This window comes from Motacilla alba, chromosome 20 (assembly GCF_015832195.1).
Source record: "Motacilla alba alba isolate MOTALB_02 chromosome 20, Motacilla_alba_V1.0_pri, whole genome shotgun sequence".
NCBI lineage: Eukaryota > Metazoa > Chordata > Aves > Passeriformes > Motacillidae > Motacilla > Motacilla alba.
The window spans coordinates 12233485-12261469 of NC_052035.1; the positions used below are offsets into that span (position 1 = coordinate 12233485).

General features: G+C 47.5%; 2 protein-coding genes across 4 annotated transcripts in view; one reads left to right on the top strand and one right to left on the bottom strand.

The window, feature by feature from the left end:
- The first annotated feature begins 1154 nt into the window (after positions 1-1154).
- On the top strand, positions 1155-26855 carry APCDD1L (APC down-regulated 1 like). The gene is made up of 4 exons (XM_038158611.1): positions 1155-1556; positions 12925-13036; positions 13739-14297; positions 16638-26855. Exons 1-4 carry the CDS (start codon positions 1520-1522, stop codon positions 17400-17402), a joined length of 1473 nt encoding a protein of 490 aa, XP_038014539.1. The 5' UTR covers positions 1155-1519; the 3' UTR covers positions 17403-26855.
- The window catches only part of VAPB (VAMP associated protein B and C), a 33556-nt gene continuing 29312 nt past the window's right edge, over positions 23742-27985 (bottom strand). For 2 of the 3 annotated variants that reach the window (XM_038158613.1, XM_038158614.1), the window contains one exon: positions 23742-27943. In XM_038158613.1, the coding sequence (XP_038014541.1) occupies positions 27785-27943 (159 nt within the window). In that variant the 3' untranslated portion in view covers positions 23742-27784. The remainder of the gene's footprint in view (positions 27944-27985) is intronic. The other variant, XM_038158612.1, reaches the window with a different exon arrangement.

A 27985-nucleotide genomic window follows, 5' to 3' on the forward strand; every position in this document is an offset into this window, starting at 1 on the left:
AGCAAATATGGAACTGTGGAACCAGGCCTCAACTTCTCCCCACTGCAATCAGCAGGAATACTGCTGTGAACTTGGAGACGAGCTTCCTTATTTTCCCCTAAAATTTCTTTTTATTTGGTGAAACAGCCAGTTTCACCAGGAAAAGTGAGTGGGCAGGATCCTGGGGTTCTGCCGGGGGCATACATGTGTTTTGATTTCTTTGCCGCATTTGCAAAAACTGAAACTAGTTTTTCAGTCTGGAAAAATGCATTAAACTTCAGCCTTTAGTGCCAGCACCATAAGTGTTGACCTGGCAGAGCCATGGCAGCTCAGCCTCTTCCCTCACTGCTTCCAAAGGCAGCCGGGCCCTCACTCTATGGGACACACACATTGTTTGATGTGCTCAAAGGGAGAGAACAAGATGGTTCATCGATACTCACCGAAACAAAGAAAAGTGTTGTTCTGTCCCAGACATATCTAAGTTCAGATTTGTGCTTTGCTTTGTGCCAAGAGCTGATTCTGAGTCCTTTGTCAGTGGCAGCTCTGTCCCACAGGCCTGGTTTGAGGAATGGAGAGGGAATGGCTGGCATGGGCAAGCATCACCTGAGGTGGGCATTCTGACTTGCCCTCAAAGGGTCCTGTATTTCTTCTGTGTAGAGTGTTGAGAGGGTTTTTGAGGGATTTACCCCATGCTTTTGAAGGGCCTGGTGCTAATGAAGGGTCTGAGGGTGCCAGGGACACAGTGGGCAGGAGGACCAGGCTGTGGGGATGTGGGGACAATCCCCTCATGGCCTGGGGATGGAGGGACGATCCCCTCATGGAATAGGGACAATCCCCTCATGGCACGGGGCTGACAAGATGATCCTCTCATGGCTTGGGGATGGAGGAATGATCCCCTCATGGCGTGGGGATAGAGGGACGATCCCCTCATGGCGTGGGGATAGAGGGACGATCCCCTCATGGCGTCCCACAGCGCAGACCTGGCCCGCGCCCCCCAACGGCCTCCAAGACCTCGGGAGCCAGGGCAGCCCCACGGCCGCAGGTCGGGTGAGGTGGGGCCGGTCCCTGAGGGGGAAGCGCCAGTCCCGAGGCGGGCGCCCACCTCGATCTGTGGTGCCGGGCCGGAGCTGCCCTTCTCCTCCTCCTCCTCCTTCTCCTCCTCCTCCCCCGCGTGTGCGGTGCGCGGCCGCATGTGGGGCGCAGGCGGCGGAGTCTCCACCTCTTCTGGCAGCGGGAACCTGTGGCTGCCAAGCTCCATTAAAGCCATCAGCAGCCGGGGGGACGCGCTCCGCGGCGAAGGCGGGGTGGGCTGCGGTGCTTTATTTTAAAATATATACTTTTCTTTTTTCGCTCCCCTCCTTTATCCCTTCGTAAGGCTCGGGCTGAGCAGGACGCCTGCGGGCTGAAGCCGGGGTGCCGCCGCCGCGGGCACCGGAGCGCCGGAGGCGGCCCATGGCTGCACCGCCGGGCGCCGCGCCCCGCTGAGCTCCGCGGGCACCGGCGGCGATCGCGCCTCTGGCTGGGACACACAGCGGGCACCATGGTCCGGTGCTGGTGGCTCGCAGGGCTGCTCGTAGGTAGGTGCCCCCGGCGGCCGGTGCCGTCCCGCGGCGAGAGGACGGGAGGGCGAGCGGGTGGCGGAGTCGGGGTCGTACCCTCATGAGGCTCCCAGTCGCCTCCCTCACCCATCCGGGCACAGCGAAGGGGTTGGAACTCAACGGGACTGACTTTATGGGGAGTGCAGAGGGACAGCGAGGAGTGTGTAAGAAGTGTGCGAGGAGAGCGCAGCGGACTGGGGAGAAGGATGCAGGAAAATGCAAGAGGAGTGCGAAGAGGGTGCAAAGAAGCGGCGAGGAGGGGGCGAGGGGACCGGGAGGAAGTCGCACGGCGGGTCTCGGTGGGGCCGGCGCCGGGACGCGGATCCCGGGGTGCCCCCGCCCGGGCAGAGGCACCTGGCACCCGGAGCTCCCCGCTCGCCGCTCCCTGACCGGGTCACCCTCGGTGCCCGCCGGCCCGGGCAGGGTTTCCCTCACCCTCGGTGCCCGCCGGCCCGGGCAGAGTTTCCCTCACCCTCGGTGCCCGTCCGGCCCGGGCAGGGTTTCCCTCAGCCTCGGTGCCCGCCGGCCCGGGCAGGGTTTCCCTCAGCCTCGGTGCCCGCCGGCCCGGGCAGGGTTTCCCCGCCGTGCTCCCTGCAGTGCCGGGAGCTCCGCAGCCCCACCGCCGCCCGCCGGGGCAGGGACGGGCGGGGAGCGCCCCGCAGCCCCGGTTGCTGCCCCCGAGCTGTGCGACTGGGAGCGCGGACAGAACCCCTGAAGCCTTTTCCGAAGGACTGAGCGCCGTGCAGGGATGCCAGAAGAGCTGGCGGTCCGGTGCTGAGCTGCCCAGGGAGGTGCTGGCAGAGGCATCCCCTTTGTCACCGCAACTCGTTCCTGTCCCGCGTGTGGTGCACGGAGAGCATCGAGCAGAGTTTCGCTGCAGGAAGGGGTTAGAGGTGATTTTCACTGGAGCTGGGAATTCTCCTTGGGAGGCTCCAGCACCTGCTCTGGCAAGGGACAACCTCACAAGTAGCCTCCTGCTCCAGGGATTCTGAGCCCCAGCTGTGCAGACAGACTCGCAGAGCTGCACAAGATGCATCTTTGCAGCTCGCTTTCAGAAAGGCATCTTTCAACCCCACGGTTCTTGGAGCAGTTTCAGAAGAAAAGGTTCTGGCTTAAGAGACCATATGGGAAAACAAAGGCAACTGTGCTGTGAAAAATACACAAAATTATTTCTGTTTATGACAGAGCAGAGTCTGAGGGAGACTTCTCCATCCTCAGACAGTATTTTCCTAGGAAATGCAGAGCAGACCCTTGGTTGAGACTCCTGAACAGAAGGGACAGGTGAAAGGAAGGGTGGGAGGATGTCCCTGAGGGCCCTGTGTGGTCTGGACACTGAAAATCCAGGCACCTGGTTTCTACTGCTCTTTCTACCACTTAGTTCACTCATCTGAGGTTTTGGGCAGCAAATACCACACTGGCTCGCCTCTCCAGCTCAGGGCTTAGTGATCAAGGCAAAAGAACTGTGTAGTGACAGCTATTGCACATTTCTTGCATTAAGTGTAAAGGACCAGACTATAGAAAGGAATCTCTGAGCAGCCCGCTTTGTAGAGTTACTTTCCTGTTCTCCTTACGTGGGATCTTTGTCATGTGTTTGCAAAATAAAGCTGAGAAATATGAATCCTCTAAGTATCTCACTAGCTCAAGTTGCTCTGCTCAGGGATCTGTTATACTGCATTATGTAAGTTTACTCTCTGAAGTCTAATTAGAATAATTCTTTCTTAAATCCTCATGCAGTTTCTCTTAGTCCAGTCTAACCTAAACTCTCTGCTTCTTGCATCTGATGTCAGTGAAAGAATTTCCATTGATTTCAGTAAGAACAGAAACTGAACCTCAAAGTAACTGTTTGAATTCCTAAGTCAGACCCAGAACTCATTAAAATCAAAGCAAGCTTTGCTCACTGTGAGCAAGACTGGCATTCTGCATTTTGCATAAGGCTGAGCATTAGCATGAGCATGACACCAGTGCATAATTAGTTGAAAAACCACTTTAGTTAGGTAACTGGATCTGACTTTGGAGTCTCCTCCAGAAAAGAATCACTCATTCCTGGAAATGTCCCCAGAGACCTGCTGAGTTTTACCTAAGCTTTCATTAAAGTCTGTACATTCCAATAACACCGCACTGATATTTTTCATGTGCAGCTTCTCCTACATGGTTTTAACATAAAAGATCTATTCTTGCTTTCAATGTTTATTTTTAAGTTTGAAAGTGACAGTGTTGAGGTAGAATAAGATCACCAGTTGCATTCAGTTAAGAGATTAGCAAGAGAATCCCATAAGTGATAGAACAACACCCAGCATAGAGATGTGTGTCTATTTACACACAAATATATCTGTTCTTACTGCTAAGCCAACATCATTGTCTTTGGTTCAAACATTTATTTGGTTAATGTTTACTTAGCTAATTTTTTTTACCAGGTTGGTGGGTTTTATTCTTCATTTCTCAGGCCAAAAAAAATCAACAACTAATGTGCTATGCTGGATTGTGTGATATGACTCTATTTGCTCTTTCAATAATTATAGGGTTAGCCACGTTTCAAAGTATATGGATATAGATAAAAACAGGGCTGAGAGGTAAAAAAAGCACAAGTGAAAAAAATATTGTGTGGTTTCTATATTTTCCCCACAAGCACAAATTGTTGAGTAAGGAGATTTTCAAAAGCCAGAAATTGCTGTGAAGAAAACCAAAGCTGGAATCCAATGCTAGGGGAGGCTGCATCTGGCAGAACAAAGTTTGGAAAGAGGTTTTGCTTTCAGTGGGATCCTGTGTTTCCCCACAACACAGCATATGTCATCTATAAAGACAACGCTTTCATGGGTGAGATACAATCACTGCTAAAATCAACCTTAAAATTAGGAAGCACCTATACAATGCTCTTACACAAGTGCTTTGGTTTTCTTACTCATTTGCTGAGGAAGATAAAGGTATGAAAGAAGAGAAACTTCCTGATTTTTTAAGATGGTGTATCTCAGATATAATAATACCAAGAAACTGACAGTGAGAACGTGAGAATTTCAATGTGTAACCCTTCTTCTGTAAGCTAAGAGTGCTGCCAGAAACTGAAAATATGATTCATAGAACAGCTCTTTCTCTTCCCATTTTAATTTGTGTAAAATCTGAGGGGTTAGTATGCTGCAATCTGTGGGTTTTTTTTCTTTAAGGAGTTAAAAGGTCTCATGGTTTAAAATGCAAAATTAGAGAAGTTCTGTTTCTGTCTCTTAGAAAAGAAGCTCTGATATCTATTTGAAACGCCAGACCTTCAGGGTGTTAAGTGATAAGAGGGTTGAAATCCATCATTATTTTTGAGTTTTAGCAGGGTGATGGTGTGATAATTGTGGCTTTCATAGTGGTGTTTTCTCATTTTCAGTGAATAGCTTATTGAATCATCACGGTTTGAATTCAGCTGAAACTGAATGCTGCAAAGAAGCTCAGCTTCTGTGACACTGTTAGACAGATACTTGGATTGGTGCAACCTCTACTTAGAGCTGGTGTGAGGGGACATAAATCAACAGAAGTCTCACCACAGAGCGCTTGAAGAGATTTGCTTGAGTTTAGATTTTGAAATAATGCTTTAAACTTGAGTGTATGTCAAGCACTGAAAAAGTCCCCCATGGTTTCTCCTGGGTTAATAAGAAACATTGACAAATGTGTGACATTTTGGCCTTGTCTAACTCCAAGACTGTGGTCTTTGGAAGCAGCTTTCTCCTGGCACTCTGGGATCAATGTATACACCAAGCTCCCCACTGAGACAATTGGATTCACCTTGTTCACACTCTCACTAAATCCACAAGGGCTGGACACGGCGTGTTATGGCTTGGCTCTCCCCTGTTGATACAAAAACACAATGACATGTTATTTTTAAAGCTTTTCAGAGAAAAAAAAAAAATCAGATTTCCCAGTTAGGCTGCCTGGAAAAGACAGACGAGAATATAAATGGCAGCAAGGTTTTGCTGCAGAAATGCTCCCAGAGTTTGTTAGTTTTGAGTAGCACAAGTCCTGTTATTAGATTATGCAGCACGTAGGTTGAATGTCAGCTTTGATTTTAGCATCTGTCGGCAGAGTTTAGGAGAACTGGAACGCATCAAAACTTGGCTGATGTGGACAGGCAAAACAGTAGACTGAAATTTCAGGCTATCTAGAAACCACACCCAGACCCCAAAACACATGTTAGAAGTAACTTTAATTCTGTGCTCCAGCTGAACAAGTAACCTTTTTCTGTGGTCACTTGTGGCTCTAAGTTAAACGCGTGTGTATTGCTGCTGTGGGCTCTGGATCAGTTTCCCTCCTTTCTGCAGAGCTTTTTTCCTGAGGATGCCTTCTGCTATGACTGCTTTTGAATGCCCTTCTCATCCTTGGCTTCGCAGGAGCCAAGTAGCCTCAGAATATTAGATCCTATTAGATCCTATTTTTATTACTATAAACAGTATCCTTGCAGCAGCGCCAAGAGTCCTGTTGTGTTAGGTGCTAAATAAAGAGAGAACAAAAGGATTGTTCTTGCTTTAGTGGGTTTATAACCTAATTTCCTGGACTTAGATTTTCAGCAGCGAGTACTTGACATGGCAGGGACCTGCTGGGATTCCCAGCTGTGTCCAGCAGTTTAGTACCTATTGCAGTTGCTTCGGTCTCTACGTCCCTAAATGCCTTCATGCATCCAGCCCTCATTTCTAGTCCCACGGAGGCCAGGCAGGGATTCTGCAGAGCAGGACAGTGAACAATGTGCTTACACAGGAGAGCAGCTGTCCCCCGTGGGAGCAGGGAACTGGGACAGTTCCACGGCAGTGGGAGACTGAAAGGCCACTCAGATTATCCCACCAACTCCCTGCCAAGAGCGGGTTGTTCCCTGCTGAACTAATGCTTTGCTCAATCCCTCAAATCCTGCCAAGCAAGTGGACTTAGGCTGCCTACTACATTGTGCCTCGAGAAGTTCACTCTGCCATACAAGCCACATGTTTTTCCTCTCTTCATTCACTCCCAACAGAATCCTTTTATTCACTGCAAGGAATTCCTTCCTTTCCTTGGTGTTTGTGCTTTGTGAATATTTATAGGCTGTTATCATATCCATCTTGCTCAGCCAGGCTATATGTACTCTGCTCTTTTAATCTTCCTTTGTAACTCAATCCCTCCCACCCCCTCATCATTTTTTGTTGTTCTACTCTCAACTCCCGCCAGTTCCAGTTGCTCATTTTGCTTTGGGTAAATGCTGTATTTATGTTAATATTATGTGGTGGGTGGTCCTCTCTGCACTCTTGGTCCATGTGAGTGATTTAGACGTTTGAAATGAGGTTGACATTTTATAGCCAAGCCATGGCTGATTACTGGTTCTGCTCTTCAAAGCACTCCAGGAAAAAATATGCTTAGCCATCACTATTAAAAATGGCCATGATAGCCACTAATAAAGTGTCTGTGCAGGGGTTCAGGGGCATTGCCAAAACCTGCATGGGTGCTCTATACATTCATAACAACAGTATGACATTAATTTCACATCCATGTGCTGTTTTTTTCTGTTGGGTTTCCGACTCATCTGAATTAAAGAATATAGATGTAATATTTGCCATTTGGTAAGAATGTGAATTCTGGTTAGGATTTAACTGAGTCGGGATGGTACCCCAGGGTATTGTTCAGCCTTGGACTGAATTGTCTTGTTTTTGTTTTGGAAAACAAATACTTCCCCCCATTTGCTCTCCCCAGCCTCTCACTGTTTAGGCCCCCAGAGAGTTAGAGACCTCACTGTGGTCTCACCTATCTCACCAAACTGAAATTCAAACTTTGAGCAGTTCTCAAGTAAAAAAGCTCTAACATCACCTTTCTTTCCTTTGTTTTCTTTTGGGTTTTGATTACATATTTACCTGAGCCAAACTGACATGGCAATACTGATCAGAGTTTAATGCAAGTCATGGTATATTAATGCTGTGATTTCTCAGATTTTGGCTCACAGCAGGACCCCCTTCTCAACCCTCTTGCCCTCTCTCCTGTCCCTGGCTGGGCTGCCCAGTGCAGGGCTGGCAGCAGGATGGGCTCTGAGCTAAGGGTCAGTTCCCCCCGGGCTGACCACAGTGGCTGGGCCAGCTGGGGCCATTGGGCTGCCTGGAACTGCTGCTCTGTTCTCCAGTAAATCTTTTGACACTGGCCATTTTAGCTGTAGAAAAAGCATAGACTGGTCTGAGTCTGTGCAGCATCTGGGGTTGAGAAAGAGGAACATGAAGTGAAATGGCTCCTGTCTCTGTCAGGACAGCAAGGATATTGTGAGTAGGGCTCTGCTGTGTAACCTACGAGTGGGGTTTTGGTGAGCATGAACTGCAGGAGAGCTCTTGGGAGGGTGGACTCATATCTGGCTCTTGGGCTTTATTTTGTCACCACAAGTCCCCTGTGCCAGCTCTTACATGTCCTGCTTAGTTCATCCATTTGAGGATATCATGATCTGTAAGGTCCCTTCCAACCCAAATCATTCTGTGATTCTCCCGATCCCATCTCTCTTTCTTTCCTCAAGCAGAGTGTTTACTGTCAGTTTATGGGGATGAGTGTCTTCTGAATAAGGTGCTGATGAGACATTTCCTACTTAGAGACTCCAGTAAAACTGGGATCAAGCCCTTGAATCCCCTTTACAGTGTTAGGCTTGGTTGTCTTTGGGGTAAACAGCCAGAGAGACAGTTTTAAGAAGCCATTTTATTTAAATGTAGTTTATACTGAAGAAGATCTTTGGGGTACTTCTCCTCCCTCCCCTTCCCTACCACAAATCCCATCTGTCTTGTCATCTGTTGCTGGACATGATACTTAACAAGAAAAATACATGATTCCATTATTCCAAGAGCAAAATATTTACTTCTCTAGTGCCTTTAAAGCCCCCAGGCAACTCACCACAAGCCCTTCACTATTTTAATTTTTATATGAGACAGCTCAGGCAGTGCTCACAGCCTTAGAACACAGCCAGGCTAAAGCCATAGAATGGGATGTCTGAACTCATGTGCCATTGTGCTAAATGTATGTGGTGAAAGTATGTTTTGAAAACTTCTCTAAAATCCCAAACTACTTTTTTTTTGAGTCGGCTGAGTTTCCTCTTAGGATCTGCAGGATTTCATGAGTGATTATGCTCAGCTGTGCACAGGAAACTCAGGGTGATGCTCTGCAATGATAGTTCATGTGTAAATCAGTTACTGTGCCAGCCCCGAGGGCACAACTGAGAAACATTTAGTGAATTCAAAGCATTTTATCAATATCATGACCTGAGCACCAGAATGGTGAAGCAGCTAAATGTGAATATACCCATTTTAGAGACAAATAAGAGAAGGGATGAATAATAGAAATTCTTTTCCAGAAACCAAACAGTGCTCCAGTGAAAGCACTGGCATCCTCCCTCAACCACTTGACCACATTCTGGCTTCAGTTCAGGGAGGCATTACTAATCAGGAAAAATGCTCATGCACTGGCTTAAGTTCAAGCACATGCTTAAGTTTCACTGCAACCAATTAGACTTAAGCGTGTGCTTAAGTCCTGTCCTGAACTGCGTTCAGTTTGCATATAGGCAAAATGCAAGGTTCTGCTGTGACACAGTTTTCCATCCCCAGTGGGTTATATTTAAATTTTATAACTTTATAATATTATAATATAAAATTTATCTCTTCCCACAGAGCTGTTCTCTTGGGAATGGCTTTTTCTGAGTGAATTAAAAGCACCACAAACTTAATCTCCACAGAAATGCAAGAAAAATTGATTTGCTAAATACAACCATTTTGTTTGCTTCTAAAAGAATGCTTATTCCTTTAGTGGCTAACCCAAAATCCATTCTGTGTGCTCTCAGGAGAGAAAAATGCTAAAGAAATGCTGTTTTGCTGTGTTAATGAAGTCTGTGTGGAAAAGTATAATTCACTTATGCAAAATACATTGATACATTTCTTATCGCCTGTTTCTTTCCAGTCTGAGCATTCCTCAGAAAATATCAAAGGTTTTATGTCATCTCTAAATGAAGAAATGTGTAATGCTCCGTGACTTCAGGCCCTGATCTTATCCCTGTGAACGGGTGACTAACTGAAACATTAGAATTATAAATGGGAATGATAAATTCTGGCCATAGGAGGCAATAACATGTAACAGATTAAACAATCTAGCTCTGGAGAAGAGCTGATCCACAGTAACTAATTTGTTGCAAACCATAATATATGCATTTTCTCCTCCATTTATGAAGAAACAGATGTGTGACTCAACTTTGCTTTTTTCCAGAGTCAATCTGCTTGGGGGAGCACAAACAAGATTTGTTTCCAAGGAGGAATATGACAGCATTTCTCTCTTGGTTGATGGTTTTTTCCTTTAGAAGTGAGAAGTGGCTCTGCATCTGGAGCACACAGCTCTTGTGTAGCACAGGCTCTCATTTCCAGGCTTGGCCGTTGCCTCAAAATCTTCCACCTTAATTTCACCAACAGTTTACTGCAAGGAGAATTTGAGAATTTCCAGTTCTGCCCTTTTTATCATTTGATGCCATGGATCTGATTTTCCTGGAAGTGTTTTATACAAGTCAGGGTTGGAATGGTTGGTGAGCAGCTGCTGCTGGTGCTGTCTGCCCAAGGCTTGGTGGGGTTTGTGCTAATGGCGGTGACGAGCAGCTCCCGGCTCTGCCTGAGTGCTTGTGCAGCCCCTTGCTCCGAGGATTTGGGCTGGTCTTTGGGATGCAGCACACACTGGAAAGCTGGGAAAAGGTGGGAAAAGCCCCTGTTTTGTCTAAGTGCTGTGCTGGGGAGCTCTCTGTAAATGCTTGTGGTTAATCGATACAGACGGACGGCGGAGCGAGCGAGGGGGAGAGATCACAGTCAGGCATTTTTTTACATTTTCCTATGAATGAGGATTTTTGTCTTGAAGATGAATTGTGAATAATTCCTTCCTCCTGCCTGAGAACTCTATAGAGCAGTTAATTTGTGTCTCTCTTAAGAAAGAGGAGCTGCTCTGATGTGCTTTACGAGGGGCTGAGTAACAGAGTGACATATGAGTGACAGCCACTTTAGGCTGCTCTTGGAATAGAGAGGTGCTCTAAAGTTTAGGGACTAAACTTTTCCAGCTTGAAAGCATGTTTGGATCTGGTGGGGCTGGAGTATTTGAGAGAGAAAAAAGCAGCCACAAATTTTGGACACAAGCCAATAGCTTTTGGTTTGAGGATGCATCCAGCTTGGAGTCTTGTGCACAATTAAGTAAGACAAAATCCCTAGGAATTCCCATCATGTCAAATATTTACATTCTGAAGGCTTTTTTTTCTTCTTTTTTTTTTCTTTCTCCATGAAGTTTGATCCTGATTATAAAAATTCCCTTTTGTATTGAATGTGTCAAAATGCAGTGCTTGCATTGCCAAAGTGTCTTTGCTCCCAAACAATGCAGACTATTAGTGTTTCTGCCAAGAGCAGCACGAAGGGTTCAGCGAGATATTGAAGCTTCTGCTGCAATAAACACACACAGAGCTCAGTTGCTCAGTTTGTGAGTTGACTGGGTTATATTGTGTATATTTCATAGCTGCATTCTATGTATCTATAGACTGCACTGATACCTCTAGAGTCTTTCTGTGGTTATGGGCAAGAGCAAATTTGACCCTTATGTCCATTATTACCTCTAATACAAATACAGTTATTTTTTAGTTTACTGTATTCTCTAGGATAATAGTGTTGTGTTTGTTTGAAGCCTGGTTCAGTTTGGACTGCCCTTGTTCTGATGACTCTCCAGTATTTAGGTGTCTTAGGGCAGTCAAATGAATCTTGGCATATTCTGAGTGTGAGCTTAAAAAAAAGCCCCGGGGGTAGGGAGCACACAGGAACACAGAGTAAAGTCATGGCAGAGCTGGGATGAGGATACAGATTCCCCAGCTCCTAATGGCTCTCCTAAATAGGCACCCATGGGGCAGCCTCACACATGCTGCAGCTGCCAAATTAGAGGTTTAACTAATAGCAGTGGGTTTTGTCATCCTATATTTTCCCATTTTCACATGAAGAATCACAGGAACTGCATTTTAGGAAGCAAGAATGCAAGCAATTGTGAAGGAGTTGGCTGTGCCTGCTCACCTCATCCAGCCCTTAAGGATGGTAAGAGCAGTGCAGTTGTGAGTCTGCTCCCAAAAGAGCCCTGAACTCTAATAATGTGTCTTTCCAGCTGTTTCATGCACTCCAGTGCAGGGTGAGGTACCAGAAAATGCAAGGCTGGTTTCCCTGGCCTTTGGGTAATGCTCTCCTGCTTCACTGGGGGCCTCCCTTTCCATGGGTTTATTCCTTTTGTGGTAGTTCAGGCTTTGTGTGCTCAAGTCTACAAAAATAAATTTCAAGTGACCTGTAAAACCTTCACAAATGGCAGCACCATAGTGAAGTGGCTGAATTTGTCCATCAGATAAAATTCTGAAGTTACTGAGTGGGATTCCCGCTCCTTTTAGAGGGGATTTAGTGGGGCTCCCTCTCCAGGAGCCTCTGACTTGCATAGCAGATATTTAATTTCTGAATTCCCACCTGACTTGGTCCAGAGCTTGTATATTGTGACTCTGTGTGTTCATCTCCTTGACTGAGGCACGAGGTGTGCAAACCTTTCACGTCTTCATTGGGTGGGAAGGTGACACAGAGGTGTTGGATCTTTTGTTCCAGCTGATAAGCAGGCTGGAAAGCAACCTGTGTCCCAACACTACTATGGAGTGAATAAAAGCTGGCTTTAGAATGTCCAGCACACTCCTGGGTAAAATGCAAAGTACAGCTGGAGCAAACGAAGCCAATGTGGGCTTGGAAAGCCCTGGCTGGGCTGAGCTCCTCTGGGACCAGGGTCAGTCGTACCACAGAGAATCAATGGGGTTTTGGGAGCTCATTCCGTGCTGCCATTAAGAGGCAAATCCCAGGTTTCTTAGAGAAGCAGGCCCGCAATGAGTGCCACAGAGTGCTTAAGCAAAGAGTGAATAATGTATAGGAATATATGTACATATGTGTGCGTGCATGCAAAGGTCTTCAGGATTTAGCTGAGTGTTCACACATTCCCTAAGCCAATAACATCCGTTGTTATGGGAAATGAGGTAAGTGACAGAATTACTGTCCTTATGGCGGGCGACAGGCGAGGCCAGCGTTCCCATGCTGTAATTCCCCGTTCCAGCCGCTGCCTCAACAATAGCCCGAGAGGGGAAGAGCGCGAACAAAGAGCGCTCCGTTTATTTGAAGATTCCATCTAAAAACCGGTCGCATTCGGATGAAACTCAAGTCGGAAAACTTGAGTGAAATAAACCCCCGTGCGTCCTTCGCTCAGGGCTCGCTGCTGGGCGCGCCCGCCGGGGTCGTTGGGGCGCGGGGCTCGGGCCCGGGGGCTCCGCTCGGCGCTGCCCCCGCGCTGACCCCGCGCCCCCCGTGTCCCGCAGCCTGCGCGGCCGCCGAGCCGCGCTGCCGCCAGCAGCTGCGCCACCTGCAGGACAGCGCCGGGACCGCCGCGCGGCTGCCGCCCCGCCTGGAGGGGCGCTGGGTCTCCACCGGGTAAGGCACCCCCACACCCGAAAACGCGCCCCAAACCGCGGGAAGGCACCCCAACACCCCGGGAACCCACCCCTCTCCCCTGACAATGCGCCCCCAAAACCACGGGGAAGACACCCCATACCCTGGGATGGAACATCCATCTCCAAACAGCCCAGATCCCTGGGAACTCGCCCTTAACACCCCGGGTAAGCCACCTCGTTCTCCTGGGAAGGCACCCCCATCCACTGGGAATGCATCCCCAGGCCCTGGAGTCCTCGGAGTGGACCCCTAGAGGCCCCAGCCCCTCAGCGCAGCTCCTGCCCATCCCCGTAGAGCAAACTCTCCAGCAACTAGAAGAGAGTTTCCATCTCCCCTTCCCCAAGCCCTCATTCCCATCCAGAGGAGGGCTGGGACCCCCGGGTGTCCCTAGAGCCACCTGCTATTTCCCATCGGGGTGCAGCCCAAACGGGCAGAGTACCGTGATTCCTGCTGCTCTCCACACTCCTCCTGTGGACATGCCTGAAGTGTAAGACCTCTGTCCATCACTTTCAGATGTTAGTAGCAGATGCCCAGTCTGTAAAACCAACCAAGGGTGGCCACCATGTGTGGGAGGCTCTTGCCCAGGAAGCTGCTCCCAGCTCCGCTCGCCCTCTCCCACACCCCGGCTGCCCTGGGAGGGATTCCTCCCCGTTCCACCCCGGCTCAGCGCTGCCTTCCCCACAGGTGTGAGGTGCGGCCGGGACCCGAGTTCCTGACCCGATCCTACCTCTTCTACGCCAACCGGCTCTTCAAGGCCCTCCAGTTCTACTACTGGGACCCGTCCTGCCGCGACCCCTCCTACTCACTGGTCATCAAGGGCAAGCTCCGGCTGCGCCAGGCCTCCTGGATCACCCGCGGGGCCACCGAGGCCGACTACCACCTCCACAAAGTGGGCATCGTGTTCCACAGCCAGAAGGCCATGCGGGAGGTGGCCTCCCGGATCAACCAGACCTCCGGCGAGGGCTGCCGCGGGTTCCTGCCCCCCGGGCGCTCCTGGGCTCCCGGGGCCCTGCACGAGGTGCTGAGCGCCAAGACGGAGCGCGACTGCACCGCGGCCTTGGGCTTCGCCATGCACGAGCTGAGCCTGGTGCGGGTGGAGAGGCACTTCCAGCCGCTGCTGCAGCCGCAGCAGAGCGGGAGCCGGCTGGTGGAGGAGCTCTACCTGGGGGACATCCACACGGACTGGGGGGAGAGGCTGCACTACCGCCCCACCGGCTACCAGCGCCCCTTGCAGAGCGCCCTGGTAAGGAGAGGCCTTTGCTCGGTGCCCTCGCTGCAGCAGGGCTTTGCCAGCAGTTCCCCGGCTGCTCCGGCCACACCGTGCAGCGCTTGGCCCCGCAGTCCTAAGGACACGCGGGTGAGGCGGGGTGGGAACCCGGGGCGTGTGGGGTTCAGTCTCTGCCTTCCTGAGAGAACAGGACCAGGCTGGGTGAAAGCTCAGCAAAGCCAACACGGGAAACAACTGCATTGACCTGGGCCTGGAGCTGCCAGCTTTCGTTGGGCTGTGTTTTCCTAGGAAATGCATTTTCCTTGTCTTCCACACCAAAGTCAGCGAAGGCTTCAGGCTGCACATTGTTAGAGCCCACCTGCTCTGCCCTTCATCACCTCTGCCCTTCATCTGCCCTGCCCTTCATCTGCTCTGCCCTTCCTTGCTCCTTGGGGTGCGCTCCAGGCTGAGGGGAAGAAGGGATCTGCCATTAACTCTTCAGCCCTTGCTGCTATGCCAGTAGCACAGGAACTTGCCCCCAATACAATCGTGTTATCACACAGGAATCAGGCTTCCATTTTGATATACACAGAACTGAGCAGCAGACTTTGGTTGCCTTTTCTTCTATTTTATTTTGTTTTATAGCAACTTAGTTTATTCCCAGGAAAGCAGCTTTCCATCCAAATCGAAGCTGATCAAATCAGAAATGGTGGAGCAGTGAGATGGGGTGAAAAAATCTCTCTGAACTTTGCCAGGTAGAGGGAAATAAATGAAAAAAAATATTTTGGGGCAGCATTTCCCCACACCATGAACCACACCAACTGAACTTCGAAAAACACAGAGCAACACCCCTCTCCCTCTCAAAAGTAACATTCTCAAATTGGTTAAACTTGTATTATCTTGGGCCAAAACCATATATATGAGCAAAACCAGATGGTAAACATAAACACTTTTAAAAGTTAATTTAAAACCAAACCTAAAGATACTGAAATTCACTCTCTGAATGCAGCCCTGTAATTAATCAGCCAACAGCTCTCCAATGGACCTGCACATGATGTCACCATTTGGCCATAATTAGAAGCTGCCATACATTAGAAATAACTTCACACTGGTTTAAGCAAGTAAGGGTTTTGGCTCCATGTCCACAGTGATAATTTTATTGGGCACAGGATTTTTTTTTCTTTTTCATTTTTTTAAATTTTCTGTGAACTGACATCCATTTGCCAATGTCAGCTATGTCAGGAATTATTTTTTAACTCTCTTTTTGAAAATATCACTCTTTTCCCCTTAAATTTATATCTGTTTTAAAGAAACCCATTCTCCCCAAATTACCTTTCATTATCAAAGAATTTCCTGCCTAAGGAGAGCATATATATTTGCCAACTTCTGGGATTATTTAGCCATAATGTACTGTGTACTGTCAGCACTCATTACCGTGACAGTAGCAGTAAAGCAAGCTGAAAATGACTAAATTACAGTAGACTCCAATCAACTTGCATGTAAATTACCCACCCTACAGTTAACTACTGAGTTATTTAACCTTCTTGCCTGTGACAGTTCAGTAAAGATTAGCTCGTGTTCTAGAAAATTATATAATGTTCCAACCCTGCTTATTTAAAAATAAATCAGTTGTGATATATGAAGTACAAGAAAAATTTCCAAGCTACACAAAACCCCTGCTGGCAGCGGGTCGGGGCAGGGCTGGTTTGACTCAGAGCTCTGCAGCGAAGGGGAAGGGAAGGTCAGGGCCTCCTTCTGCAGAGGGTCCGTCCTTCCCCCGTTCTGGCTGCTGGGAAACCCCCGCTCCCCTCCCGGCTTATCCCGCTCCTCCCCCGCATCCCTGGATGTGGGAACGCGGGCAGAAACGGGCCGAGGGGGAGGCACAACACCTCGGGCTGTGCTGGAGATGCTGCAGCCCCGGAGCTCCCCGCGGCCAGGTGTCACAGCGTCCTTCATTGCCAAGAGCTGCGGCGTCCTTCTGCTCCGGCACCGCCCGGCGCCCTCATCCTCCCGCAGCTCGCCAGGGCAGCTGATGGGGAGCGCCCTGGCTGTCCCGCGGGAGCGCTCCCCGTCCTGGCAGCGGCTCTGCCCTTGCCCTGGGCTCCTCCCCGGGCTGTCCTCAGCAGCCCCGGCCCGGGGAGGCCGCAGGGCACAGCCCGGTGTCCTTCGGTACCAGAATAGCAAAGAGCAGGGCAGCGCTTTATCCCCTTAATCTGCTCGGCAGCCTCTGCCAAGCTCCCCGCAGCTCCGCTCCCTGCTGCGGGCGAGGGGAGTCGCAGCTTTTGAAATATTCTGCAAGGGTGGTTTTTTGGTTTTTTTTTTTTTTTTGCTTCCCAGTTGGCAGAACTGTTATTTGTTATTTTCTGTCTCCTGCAGCACCACGTGCACCCTTGCCCGGCGTGTGGGATGATCTCCAGGGCGGACGAGCACCACCCGCCGATCCTGCCCGCCCGAGCCGCGCTGCCCATGCAGCTCGGCGGCAGCTGGGTCAGCGCGCACTGCGAGGTCCGCCCGGCCGTGCTCTTCCTCACCAGGTACTTCACATTCCACGGCCACAACCACACCTGGGAAGGGCGTTACTATCACTACTCCGACCCGCTCTGCAGGCAGCCCACGTTCACCATCTACGCCTCCGGGCACTACAGCCAGGGCGTCCCGTCCTCCAAGGTGCGGGGCGGCACCGAGCTGGCTTTCAAAGTCACCCAGGCTCGGGTGACGCCCATGGACCAGGTGACGGTGGTGATGCTCAACTCCTCGGAAGCGGGGAGCTGCGGGCTGGCGGGCTCCTGGAGCGCCGGCGTGGAGCAGGATATAACACCCACGAACGGATGTTTGGCTCTGGGCATCAAGCTGCCCCACACCGAGTACGAGCTGTTCAAAACGGAGCAGGACACGCAGGAGCGCAGCCTCCTCTACATCGGGGAGCGGCCCACGGACGGCTCCAGCCCCGACAGCCCCGACAAGCGACCCACGTCCTACCAGGCCCCTCTGATCCAGTGTGCTGCAGCATCAGAGGAATTCTCCAACTACCTTAGTCTGAAATACGTGGGAAGGAAGGATGCTAACGGGATCGAAGCACTAAAACCTTTGCCTGTGGCCTTTTTATTGTTTATAGCACTTCTGTTTTTAAGATGGGACTAGTTATCTCTTCAGGTACAACGCAGAATTCAGATAAATCTTGGTGCTAGCGTGATTTTATATCCTTCAAATGAGCACATCTGGAATCAGTTTCACTCAGATTTGGAAACACTTTTTAAAAACACCCAATAGTGAATGAAGCCAAGGAGATATGCCTGACTCCACACTGTTTGTCCTGTGGCTTTATTGCCTAATCTCCCCTCTTTGCGTGCAAATTTAATGTACTGACACGGATGCACTGCACATTGCAACAGATAATTTAGCAACACGAGGGGGGAAAAAAGTGACATCAATTAAAATTGCTGCTTTGAGCTTTTGACATTGCTAAGATTTAATCAAGAGCTTGATTCAGATGTAATTCAAACATCCGAAGTGTTGGCTGCTGAGTTTCTTTGAGGTTAAGTTCCCTCCCATCACACTCCTTTTTGCTGTTCATGCAAATTTAATCTGCAGAGTCAGTCAGCAATAAACAGTCAGCAAGTGTTCTTGAGAAGGGCACGGTTCACATGCCTCTCGCAGTTTTCAGATATTTTCTGCACTTTGCCTGGGTATGTCACACACAGGGACCCACAAACAGTCTTTGCACATGGAAATGCCCAGAACAGCCCTCACAGAGGGCTCAACTTTTCCACCTGACCTGGGCACAGATTACAGTAGATGGAAAATGCTTCTATGCCCAGCTCCAAGGCTCAGCATTCCCTGGCTGCAGCACTGCATCCCTGCTGTGTTCCCCAGCTCTCCAGGGCAGTGCTGGCCTGGCTGTGAGCCATCAGCAGTGTCCCCGTGTCACTGCTGCCATGCCCGGCACAGGCACCGTCACCGTGGGAAGGGGAAGATCCCTCACCAGCCCTCTCAGGCCATGCATTTCCAGTGCCTCCTCTGCAGTCACTGGCACGGCAGTTGTTAATCCAGCTCTCCTCTCAGTGTCACTTCCAGCCTCATTCCTGTACAGATGTTTTATAAATCTGCCTCTGGTGAACAATGAGCTGAAGAGATGCTCAGATCAGACAGCACAGTCAGGTCAAACTGATTCCTACTGACAAGCAGGACAAACTATGAAATTATATTCCCTGTCTGCTGCAGCTAAGCATCATATAACTTCCTCGAGGAGCCCTTCTCCAGCAGCTAAATCCTCTCCAAATAAGCCTATATATCTTACCCACAAAAGATATTTTGTTAAAGCAGCTATGCAATAGCCACCTTCTTAATGCTGTATTTACGAACTTGCAGCTTGTACTCAGATAAATTATGGGGTTTATAAGACAAAAATACTTTGGGGGGATGTGTACATTAATAATTCAAATGAGAATCTTATTAAATACATTACAGTTGTGACATAAACGTTGTCAGCCTGTTCACATGCTCCAGGCATGACCCAGTATCAGTCATGCACATGAACAGCTCTACTTGAAGGTGATGCACAAAAGGGCCAGGCTTGGCTGCCTTGCCTTGGCTTCCCTCCCTAACCCTGCAGACTTCAGCAGGCAAATCTTACTTCCAGTCTTGTGGGTTGTGCTTTGTTCCCTGCTGCCGCATGGAGATCCACGGGCCACTGATCCCAGAGGAGGTGGAGTCTCCTTGGGGACGTTCCCATTGGGATGCTGTGAACTGGGCAAGCCCCGGGCAGCTCAGCTGCACCTCCTGTAAGCCACACACACCGGCAGAACTTTTCCACCAGGAGTTTCCCATCGCTGTGCTCACCACAGCCCCAGGGAACGGCTCCTGTGGCTCCCACCAGCACAGATACCTGTTCTGCAGGACACAGATGCCCACGGCAGGAACAGGGAACAGCCTTGAGCTGCCTTTGGAGCGTGGGAAGAGGGACAAGGCAATTCCTGCCCTGTGTTTACCTCCATGAATCAGAGTTGTGTGCAGATACTTTTTTCATTTACAGGGCACCAGAATGGATTAAACTGAGCAAGTGTCCAGGCCCTGCATGGTGTAAAAGCTCTTACGAGGCCACAGATCCTTTCCAGGTGGGGATGGGATTAAGGTGATGTGAAACACCACCACACACTTCTGCAATGGCAGCAACAAGGCCTGGGAAGGCTCTGCCCTGGGAAGGCTCTGCCCTGCTGCAGCTCAGGCACCCCTGGCTCCAGCAGCACCGTCCCACTGCTCTGCTGGCTGAACTGCCCTGTGAAACCACATCAGGAGCCTCCTCGTCCTCTTCCCCCCTCTAAGTACAACTCTGAGAGGAAAAAAACCCACAGAAGAGCTATTTGCATAAATATCATAACTTTTATTGTTCTGTTCACAGTTTTTGAAGACACATTCCTAAATTACACAGTTATTCTCCCTTAAGAATTTGTGCCTTTTTCCAATTTGAATTTGCCTGGCTTTGACTGCCAGTTGGTGATTCTTGTGTTGCTTTTTAAGATCAGAGAGCTGCAGTGTGCAGTATTTTCTGCCTGTGAAGGTACTAGTGCACTGTAATCAAGACAGTCTCAATTCTGGTAGGCAAACTCAGCCAACTGAGTTTTCTCTCACCCTCTCTAAGGCATTTTCACACTCCACCAGTAATTTCTGAATCATATTTTTTGCATCCATTCCAATTACTCAGCTTCTCTCGTAGAATGTAAATATCCAAATTGCATCCAAAATTCCCAGCTCTCCCAGCTGAGACATACAGAAGGATAATCACTTACAGCTAACAGTAATTAAAAACAAGAACACATTCGTATTCATTAGGCTTTTACCCTGGGACTGCACTGGGGATGTGCACGGAGCTGTTGTTCATTCTGGTCCTGGCTGTAGATATTTCTGAAATGTTTTATCAGCAGTGATTTTGTGCCTGTGTTCCTCAGTGATCTGGAACCACAGGTCCCTGCAGAAGCCTTCTCTGGGCATCCCCATGTCCTGGTGGTTCTCTCTGAGCTGCAGCAGTGTGTGACTGTCAGCAGCTCTGCAGGCCCCTGCCAGAGCCAGCTCTGATCCCAAAGAGAACTGGAACCCAAAGGACAGAATGACAGCACTCACACCAAGCTCCATCAGGAACATCCATCTCCTTTTCCATCCCTCTCCAGGGTGTCCCACTGTCCTGAGCCACTGCCCACCCCCAGCAGCAGCAGCTCAGGCACTGCCCCAGGCTCCTCCCTTGCAAACACTGATCAAGGTTTTTGGGCCTCCTGAATTAAAAACTGTTACATTTTAATCCTGAGCATTGCTAAGGAACGGCATCCCCTTTCCAGTTCTCTTACATCATCCCTAGGTTTTATCTCCTGCACTTATTTCTTAACAGTTCTTATCCTATTGCAGATTTCCTTGAACTTCAGCTCCTCATCATCCTCTCCAAGCACTCCAACCCACATTTTGCTTTTCCTTTGGGTTGTGCTTTCCTTATTTTTTACATTTCCTAACTCCCATTTTGAATGGATTGCTGTCTGCTTCCCTTTTTCTTATTTGTTTTATATTACTTTCCATCTAATTTTCCCCCTCATTTCATCACTGCAGTAGGATGGGCAGTTAGCCAATGTTGTCCCCCTTCTCAATTGCAAAATTATTGGGTTTTTGGCCATTTAATACCTTTCACTTAGAAAACTGTCAATTCTACTTCAGTTTTTCATCTAATTTCCTCCCCACTCCCAGATCTGATATGAAATTTGCTCAGCTATGCCCTTTTGAAGCACCAATTAAATTTATTAGCAGCTCACATGGTGTTAGCTGAGCTCCACTGCAATCAGGATCCCAACCTCATTTCTGACATTCATTTATCTTTACTGGCATAAACAAGAGAAACCAAATAATTTCATCCTTCATGTCTAACAGTGCTTCAGAAAAACAGGTCTAGGACACAGACCAGGAGCTTTAATCCTGACTACTGGATTCCTTTCTAACACAAAACAAATAAATACATTTTTACTGTCCCTGTGAAGAAAACCCAAGCCAGTGTGTGCTGGAAGTTGATGGTAACAGGCACATGTGTCTTACTAAACTCTTCCACATTCACTTCTCTTAGAATAATTTTTAAAAGGTTAAATATTTTAATCACTTCAAAAATAAAAAAATAAAATAATTTCCCAAGTCTCGAACAATTTTCTGGCTTCCTGCACTGAGACTGAGCCTTCAGTACCTTCTTTAATATCACAATCTCCTCAGACAAGCTGCCTTTCCAATTTTCTGCTTCTTTAGCAGGTGCAGAAGTTTAAAGTGTGAGCCAAGTCTGCCAGACAAACAGTCCTGGGTCTGACACACAGCTCAATTAACAGTAACTTATTTTTCCAATTAACCACCTTCATGCCTCCCTGTTTAAAACACCTCAGAATGCATTTTTGCATTCTAGATTTCCCAGATAAAATGAACCAAAAAAAAAAAAATAAATCTGAAGCACTTTTGGATAAGTTGACAGCATTGTGCTACTGCTTTGTTTGAGAAACAATCCACATGGAATATGAAAGTCTAAAAAATCCACTGCACTGGAACAGCAGCGGGGAGCTGGAGACAGAAAGGAGATGGGTGACAAGGCTTGTTGCTCCAAACTCCCCAGAGAGTGAAGAGGAAGAGGAAACAAAGAGGAAGCAGGAGGTGAGTGGCTGTGCGGGAGGAGAAAGGCACCCAGGAGCTGCCAGGTGTCCGTGCCAGGGAGAGAGAGCCCTGCCAGGCAGCCCGGGGCTCCCAGGGCCACAGGCTGGCAGGGAGAGCAAGCCTGGAAGGGTGATGGGAACGAAGAGACCCAGATGGAACCAGGCAGCAGGGAGGGAAGAAAAGCCATGAAAGATGCTCGGCTGAACAAGGGCTTCTTTGCCAAGGAGCAGGGAAGGATCGAGGATGACTTGGCTGGACCAAAGCGCTGAGGGAGGGAATGGAGTGAGATCTGACAGCTCAGGCAGAACAGAGCAGGAGGCAGATTGGGCAGCAGAGCCTCCAGCCCCCACAGAAAGGCTCCTCTGGGCTCAGCACTGAGGCACAGATTCCTGGCTCCAGTCACACTTGTGTGTGGCCTCCCAGTGAAATGTGGAAACAGAAATTGCTGCTTCAGCTCCGAGTTCCTCCCCACCAGGAGCTCAGGTCAGGAACGGGGATCCACACTCAGAACACAAAGAATTCCCCCAGCACACACACGGGTTACACCCAACACCACAGCGCCACACTGAAAGTTCAGCTTTTAAAAACCTATTTATACGTAACTGCAGAGGAATGAGGGTTCTCCAAGTCCAGGCACACGAAGCTGGGCACTTTTGGACAATTTCTGAGCAGTGTCAGCTCAGTTTTTGATCACTGACATGATCAGACACTGCAATGTACTCCCCAAACTCAGAGCACAAACCTGGTTCTGCCATTTCCTACCTCCTGAGTGCTTGACTTTGTACAGCCTTAATAACAGTCCTTTAAAAGTAGCTCTCTGTGGGTAATTGTGTGTGGGACATTTGCCAAACTAAACATGAGGGAGTTCAAGAGGCTTTTCTAATCTTGTGAGTTTATCCACTAAAGAAAAAGATTTGATTAAAAAAATGAAGTACAGCTAAACTGGGAACAATACTTTACTACGGGCTGTTCTTCATAGGCACTTCAGAATCTTGAAAAAAAACCCCACAAAATTAGGAACTTATTAAATCAGAATGAAATGTACCAGTGCAGAAACATAAACAGAAATGCCAGATGTATAATGTCAACTTGTAATACACAGCTTCAATTATTTCTTCTTAATTCATTTGTTTTCTTAACTTCTTTTGTTTTGCTCTCTGGAAAAGGCCATTTTCTAATGACAGATCACAGGAGGAAAGATCCAAAGTTCAAGTTTACTCCAAGGAAAAGCAGCCTCAATTCTGTGCTCACAGACCCCCTGTCCTTTTTGTTCTTTTCACTCTGTGGAGGCTTCAGGACAAACTCAGGCCTGGGCTGGAGGCAAAGAGAGCTAGGTGGAAGTTTAGTAAAGGTTTTAAAGTTTTACTCCTCAAGTACCAATGTGAAATTAGTGCTTGAAGAGGAACTGAAGGCACAGGAAGTGGCAGGGTGAGTGACAGGCACACAGTCACTCGGCGAGTGTGCAGGTGTGTGCTCACTGGAGTACCACGTGCAACATTCCTAGCTGGCTCTCACTTGTGTTATTTTAAAAATAATCTTCATTTATCCAGTAAAAAACCTCGACCCATTAATCAACCAACTTTTATAGTCAAGCAGATTTGAGCAGTGGAAACACCGTTTCTTTGTTCTGTGAAGCTGATCTCCAAATCCCGAACACATAAACCCAATTTCACTCAGCACCTGCCCCTTCTCAGCTTGCTCACTCGAGGACTTGGGCCAGGGATGCTTCCCCGTTCCCAAACCACGGCACAGTGGCTCTCCAGGCTCTGCAGCACCAGTGCAACTGTGACCCAGCCACAACAAACAGGAGCCTCAGAGTGTTATTTTACAGGGGCTTTAATTTTAAACAGAGGGATTTTTGGTGGTGCTTTTTTCCCCTCACTTACTTTATATAGAAAACAGAACTCAGGGTGTGGAATTTCAGGCCATCACACAGGGCAAGAGAAATAAGAGTTTCAAATTAAGAGCACGACAGTGAAGCCACCCTTGTGCCTGAAAATTAAGGACATTCCACTGAAGAGACAGAAGTGCCATCTTCTGAAGAAAAGGGATGACAGTTTTCTTCCACTGGCAATGCAACATCAAGTATGCCAAGACACAAATGATCCATTCCTTGTGCACACCACGATGTAAAAATTGCTGACAAGAATTCCAAGTTCACATGTGCAGCAGATACAAACCCTTCATAGTTTATTGATGAAAAGAAATTCTAGTGAATTGCAAAGTGAAGTTCCAACTTTATCCCACTAACAGCATTTCAGGAGGAAAAAGTAACACCACCATTGAGCTTTACAATCCTGTATTTTTAGAAAATGACATTATGGTACATCAATCCCCCTCAACATAACAACATGACATGATCTTGCTCTTCAGCCCCCAGGCTACTCCCCAGTAACCTGAGCAGCTCGTGGCTTGCACATGCAGCTGCTCCAGCTGTGCACTCCCAGCTGACAACTGCCAATGCCCAGCAGCAGTTATGATCACCCATGCACGGAGTATTTGCTTTAAGATGTGGAGAACTACATAAAAATAGAAGGAACCATTTTCCATTCGTTTCCCAGCACTAGGCTTCAAGATATTTCAGGTATCTGTTTATCCCAAATTTGCCCAGAGTGCACCAAGCAGGCTCTACTGGGTGTTACAAAAGTCAACAATAAATGTGCAAGTGGTCAGCTTAAAGTAACAGCAAGGACAATTATTAGATTAGTAATAACTTGATTTCTACTACCATGAATCAATCACAGGTTTCTAATATCTGATGTTGTGTGAGGACCCCAGACAATTATCTTATTTAGAAACTCTACATTTTGTGCACAACTTCCTAAGATATACAATGTCCTTCAGAATAATTCACTTTCTGTGAATACTTCATGAGAACATTTGCTCTTGTGTTGCCATGAAAGGAACAACTTACAAAAAGAGCCAGGTGGCTTAGGAATATCCATCCAACCTATATTTGCACTCTATCTACAAACTGGCCTTTTAGGAACCTTGGAAGAAAATAAAATCCATAAGATTTCTCTCTACTGCCTATGAAAGAAGGGTTTGGTCAAACAGGGGCTGAGAATTCCCCTGATCTGTGACTTTATTTCAAGCTCAGCAAAGCAAAGCATTACCCAGACAATTCAGGGCTACTGTGTTCAGGCTCTTGTGAAAAATGGTGAGGGAAAAACTCAGGATTTTGTTAAATTCTAAAATACAAGCAGTTAATTTAAATTTAAGAGTCTTGTTTAGGACTGATGCTGTGGGTCAGCCCAGCTGCAGGTTACGGATGTTACCAACGCTGAAATCCTCTCCTGGTCTCCTCGCTCAGGGTTTGAAGGGTCTGGAAAAGCATGAGAAGGTTTTCTGGGACCTCTTTATGATCCTGGAGTGCAAACACCAGGAACAGCTTTGCTCATGAACAGTTCCAGGCTGGCAGAGATCACCAGGAAGTGGCTGCTGAGCACTGGGGGAGGACAGAGCTTGGCTTTGCCCTGGGCCAGCAAAGGCAGCTGTGGCAGCTTACACTGGGTGTAATACCTGCCTGGAACTTTACTCCAGATATCCTCACAGGAGACCAGCTTAAACCTTCAATCCTCTCCCCTTATCCTGCAGACAGTGATTGTTTTTTAAACCAACTTCTTTCAGGCTGTTTTAAAGCTGAACAAAGGACTCCCAAAAAAACTTATTTTTTTCAAAGTGAATCAGAAATTCTGATAAGAGAACAAGATATTTACAGCCACTTAAAAAAATCTACTTCATATCTCAGCCTCCCTTCAGCAAAGGTTTTCTCAAATATATTCTTCAAAGCCATGAAAATTAATTTTGCAGTATCACTCACCACCTTGCCTTTCTGAAAAGAATGCTTCATTAGAAAGTTTTCTTCAGCTTCTACTGCCCAGGCAGTATCTTCTTTATCAATTCTGCCCAATTTGTCCCATAAACTCCCTGCTTTTTCCTTTCCAGCTCATCTCCCACCTGCCCTGCCCTTTGCAGCCAGGCTGCAGTGGCTCTGTCCCTTCCCTCTGAGCAGACAAGGCACTAGCACTTGAAAATGCTAAAAAAACACCTCTCCTTTCCATTGAATCTCCTAGAAATACTTCCAGACTCATGTTCAGAAGCTGAACACACCAATTTCAGGTTTTTTTCCCACCTATTTTTCTTATTAAGCCTTATGTAAAATTTCACTTATTTGCACTTGCAGAGGAGGAAGCCCTTGAGACACAAGTGGGACAAACATAGAGGTCAAGGAGTGCAGCAGACAGGCTGCAGCCCCACAGCTCTCACAGAACCCCAGGAGTAGGGAAGGAATGGCAGAAGTCATTTGGAAAAGACTCAGCTTCATCTCGTAATATGCTACAACAAATTTTGCCACTGAATGGTTTTGGGTCTACCATTTGAGAACAGATGTGAATTTACCTGCTCGAAAACTCTTTCATCTGCTGAATCCATCATGTTAAAACACACTGAGTTTGTTTACACCTTGTGGTAAAAGGAAGCTTAGAAACAAAATCTCCTTATTCTAAAGGTGCTGTCAAGGGTCTGAACTCCTGAACCCAACTAACCTGGGAAGTGGGATGTTACCTTGTACCTCGGCATGGTGGCTCTGAACAACTTTAGTGTGTCAGGCTCACGATGGGATGGTTTGCTTTGATATTAAAATTAGTCTGGAAAAAAAGAAATTCACCCTGAAGTCAGACTGCAAGTTTCTTTATGCCATAAACAAAACTGACAAGAGAACACTTTTTCCTCCCCACTGCTAAAACTGTGAGAACAGGACAAAAGTAACAAAGGAAACATTAATTTGGGGGCTTTATTTAATTTTTCTTTTCTTTCTTTTTTTCTTTTTTTTTTTTTTTAAGATGCTACATAGTCAAACAAGATTGGTCTTTTTACGGCATAGGACTAGTTTACTACTGATATTTTTGTTTCTCCCCTAAATAGACTTATTTACATACAAAAACAGTTTCCTGACCACTGTTTCCCCAATGCTCAGATGATCAAAACTCCCAACGATGGTGTAGTGCCCAAAACACCAGGAGGCAGAAGAACCTTGCACCACTACAGCAGCAAATGTTTAGTTCTTGTCACTGGCTTTGAACAGGTGCCTTTTCATACCACAAAGAATTAGTCAATTTGGTGATAATAAGGAAACGTGAGATGAAATACATTAAATAAGTCAAATATGCATTAAACATCTCTGAATAACATTTTAATTCAACTAAATGAACCAACAGCAATGTAGCTTGGTCCCTTGGTGAGAACAAGGCTTTGACCTTTATTCTGAACGAGCCCCTGGGTGCTGCCCTGCTCCCTCAGTGCTGCCACCCCAAGTCTTTGCAGCTTCTCACTACTCATTAAGTGCCAAGAAATTGGTAACTTGCACAGAGTTGAAGACACCGACAGAAACTGTTAAATTCATGAGCAGAATGGTGGATTAACGTATTTTACAGAAGTTATCAACACCTCCTGCCTAACCCAGCTCCAAGCATCCCTAGGGCCAGCTCCAGCAGTGGAGGAAGAGGTTTTTCTAGTTTTCCTTTTTTTTTTCTTTTTTTTTTTTAAAAAGAGGTAATCCAGCAACATGTACCAGGGTCTAAGAATGTTTAAAATGACATATACAATATTCCATTGTAGTGTTAAATCAGGATTTTCTCCCCCCTTCGTCATTGAAGCATATTCTCTTTCATTCATTCCCTCACCGTACATTTTGAACTCTCTAGATTATGTTACATAGTATTTGTGCAGGGGTAATTTAAAGGCAAGACCTGTGAGATGTCATACATTAATTTTTTTTTTTTAAACATTGTTATGAATAAATTTAATCCAATGATATGGCAGAACCATCAAACCAATTTACAATTTCCAGCATGCTGCCTCTACAAGGCTATTTTTCCTATAATTACACCAAAGACAAAGAACAAAACCACCAAAGCAAGTAGTCTGGAGCTGAGCCCTTCGTCCTTGACAGCAGCTGCAGAAGGAGATATTGGGTTGTTTGTCTGGGGTACCTTCCTCATCCGCAGTCCATCTTCTTCCTAAAGGAAGAGAGATTGATTATTTCTATGAAAAAAAAAAGC

What these genes read in the sequence shown, in the direction of transcription:
- APCDD1L (XM_038158611.1), top strand. Translation starts at nt 1,520, where the DNA reads ATGGTCCGGTGCTGGTGGCTCGCAGGGCTGCTCGTAG. An exon ending in GCTCGCAGGGCTGCTCGTAG is followed by an intron (nt 1,557 to 12,924) that starts GTAGGTGCCCCC and finishes CGTGTCCCGCAG; the next exon opens with CCTGCGCGGCCGCCGAGCCG. An exon ending in GCCCCTTGCAGAGCGCCCTG is followed by an intron (nt 14,298 to 16,637) that starts GTAAGGAGAGGC and finishes TGTCTCCTGCAG; the next exon opens with CACCACGTGCACCCTTGCCC.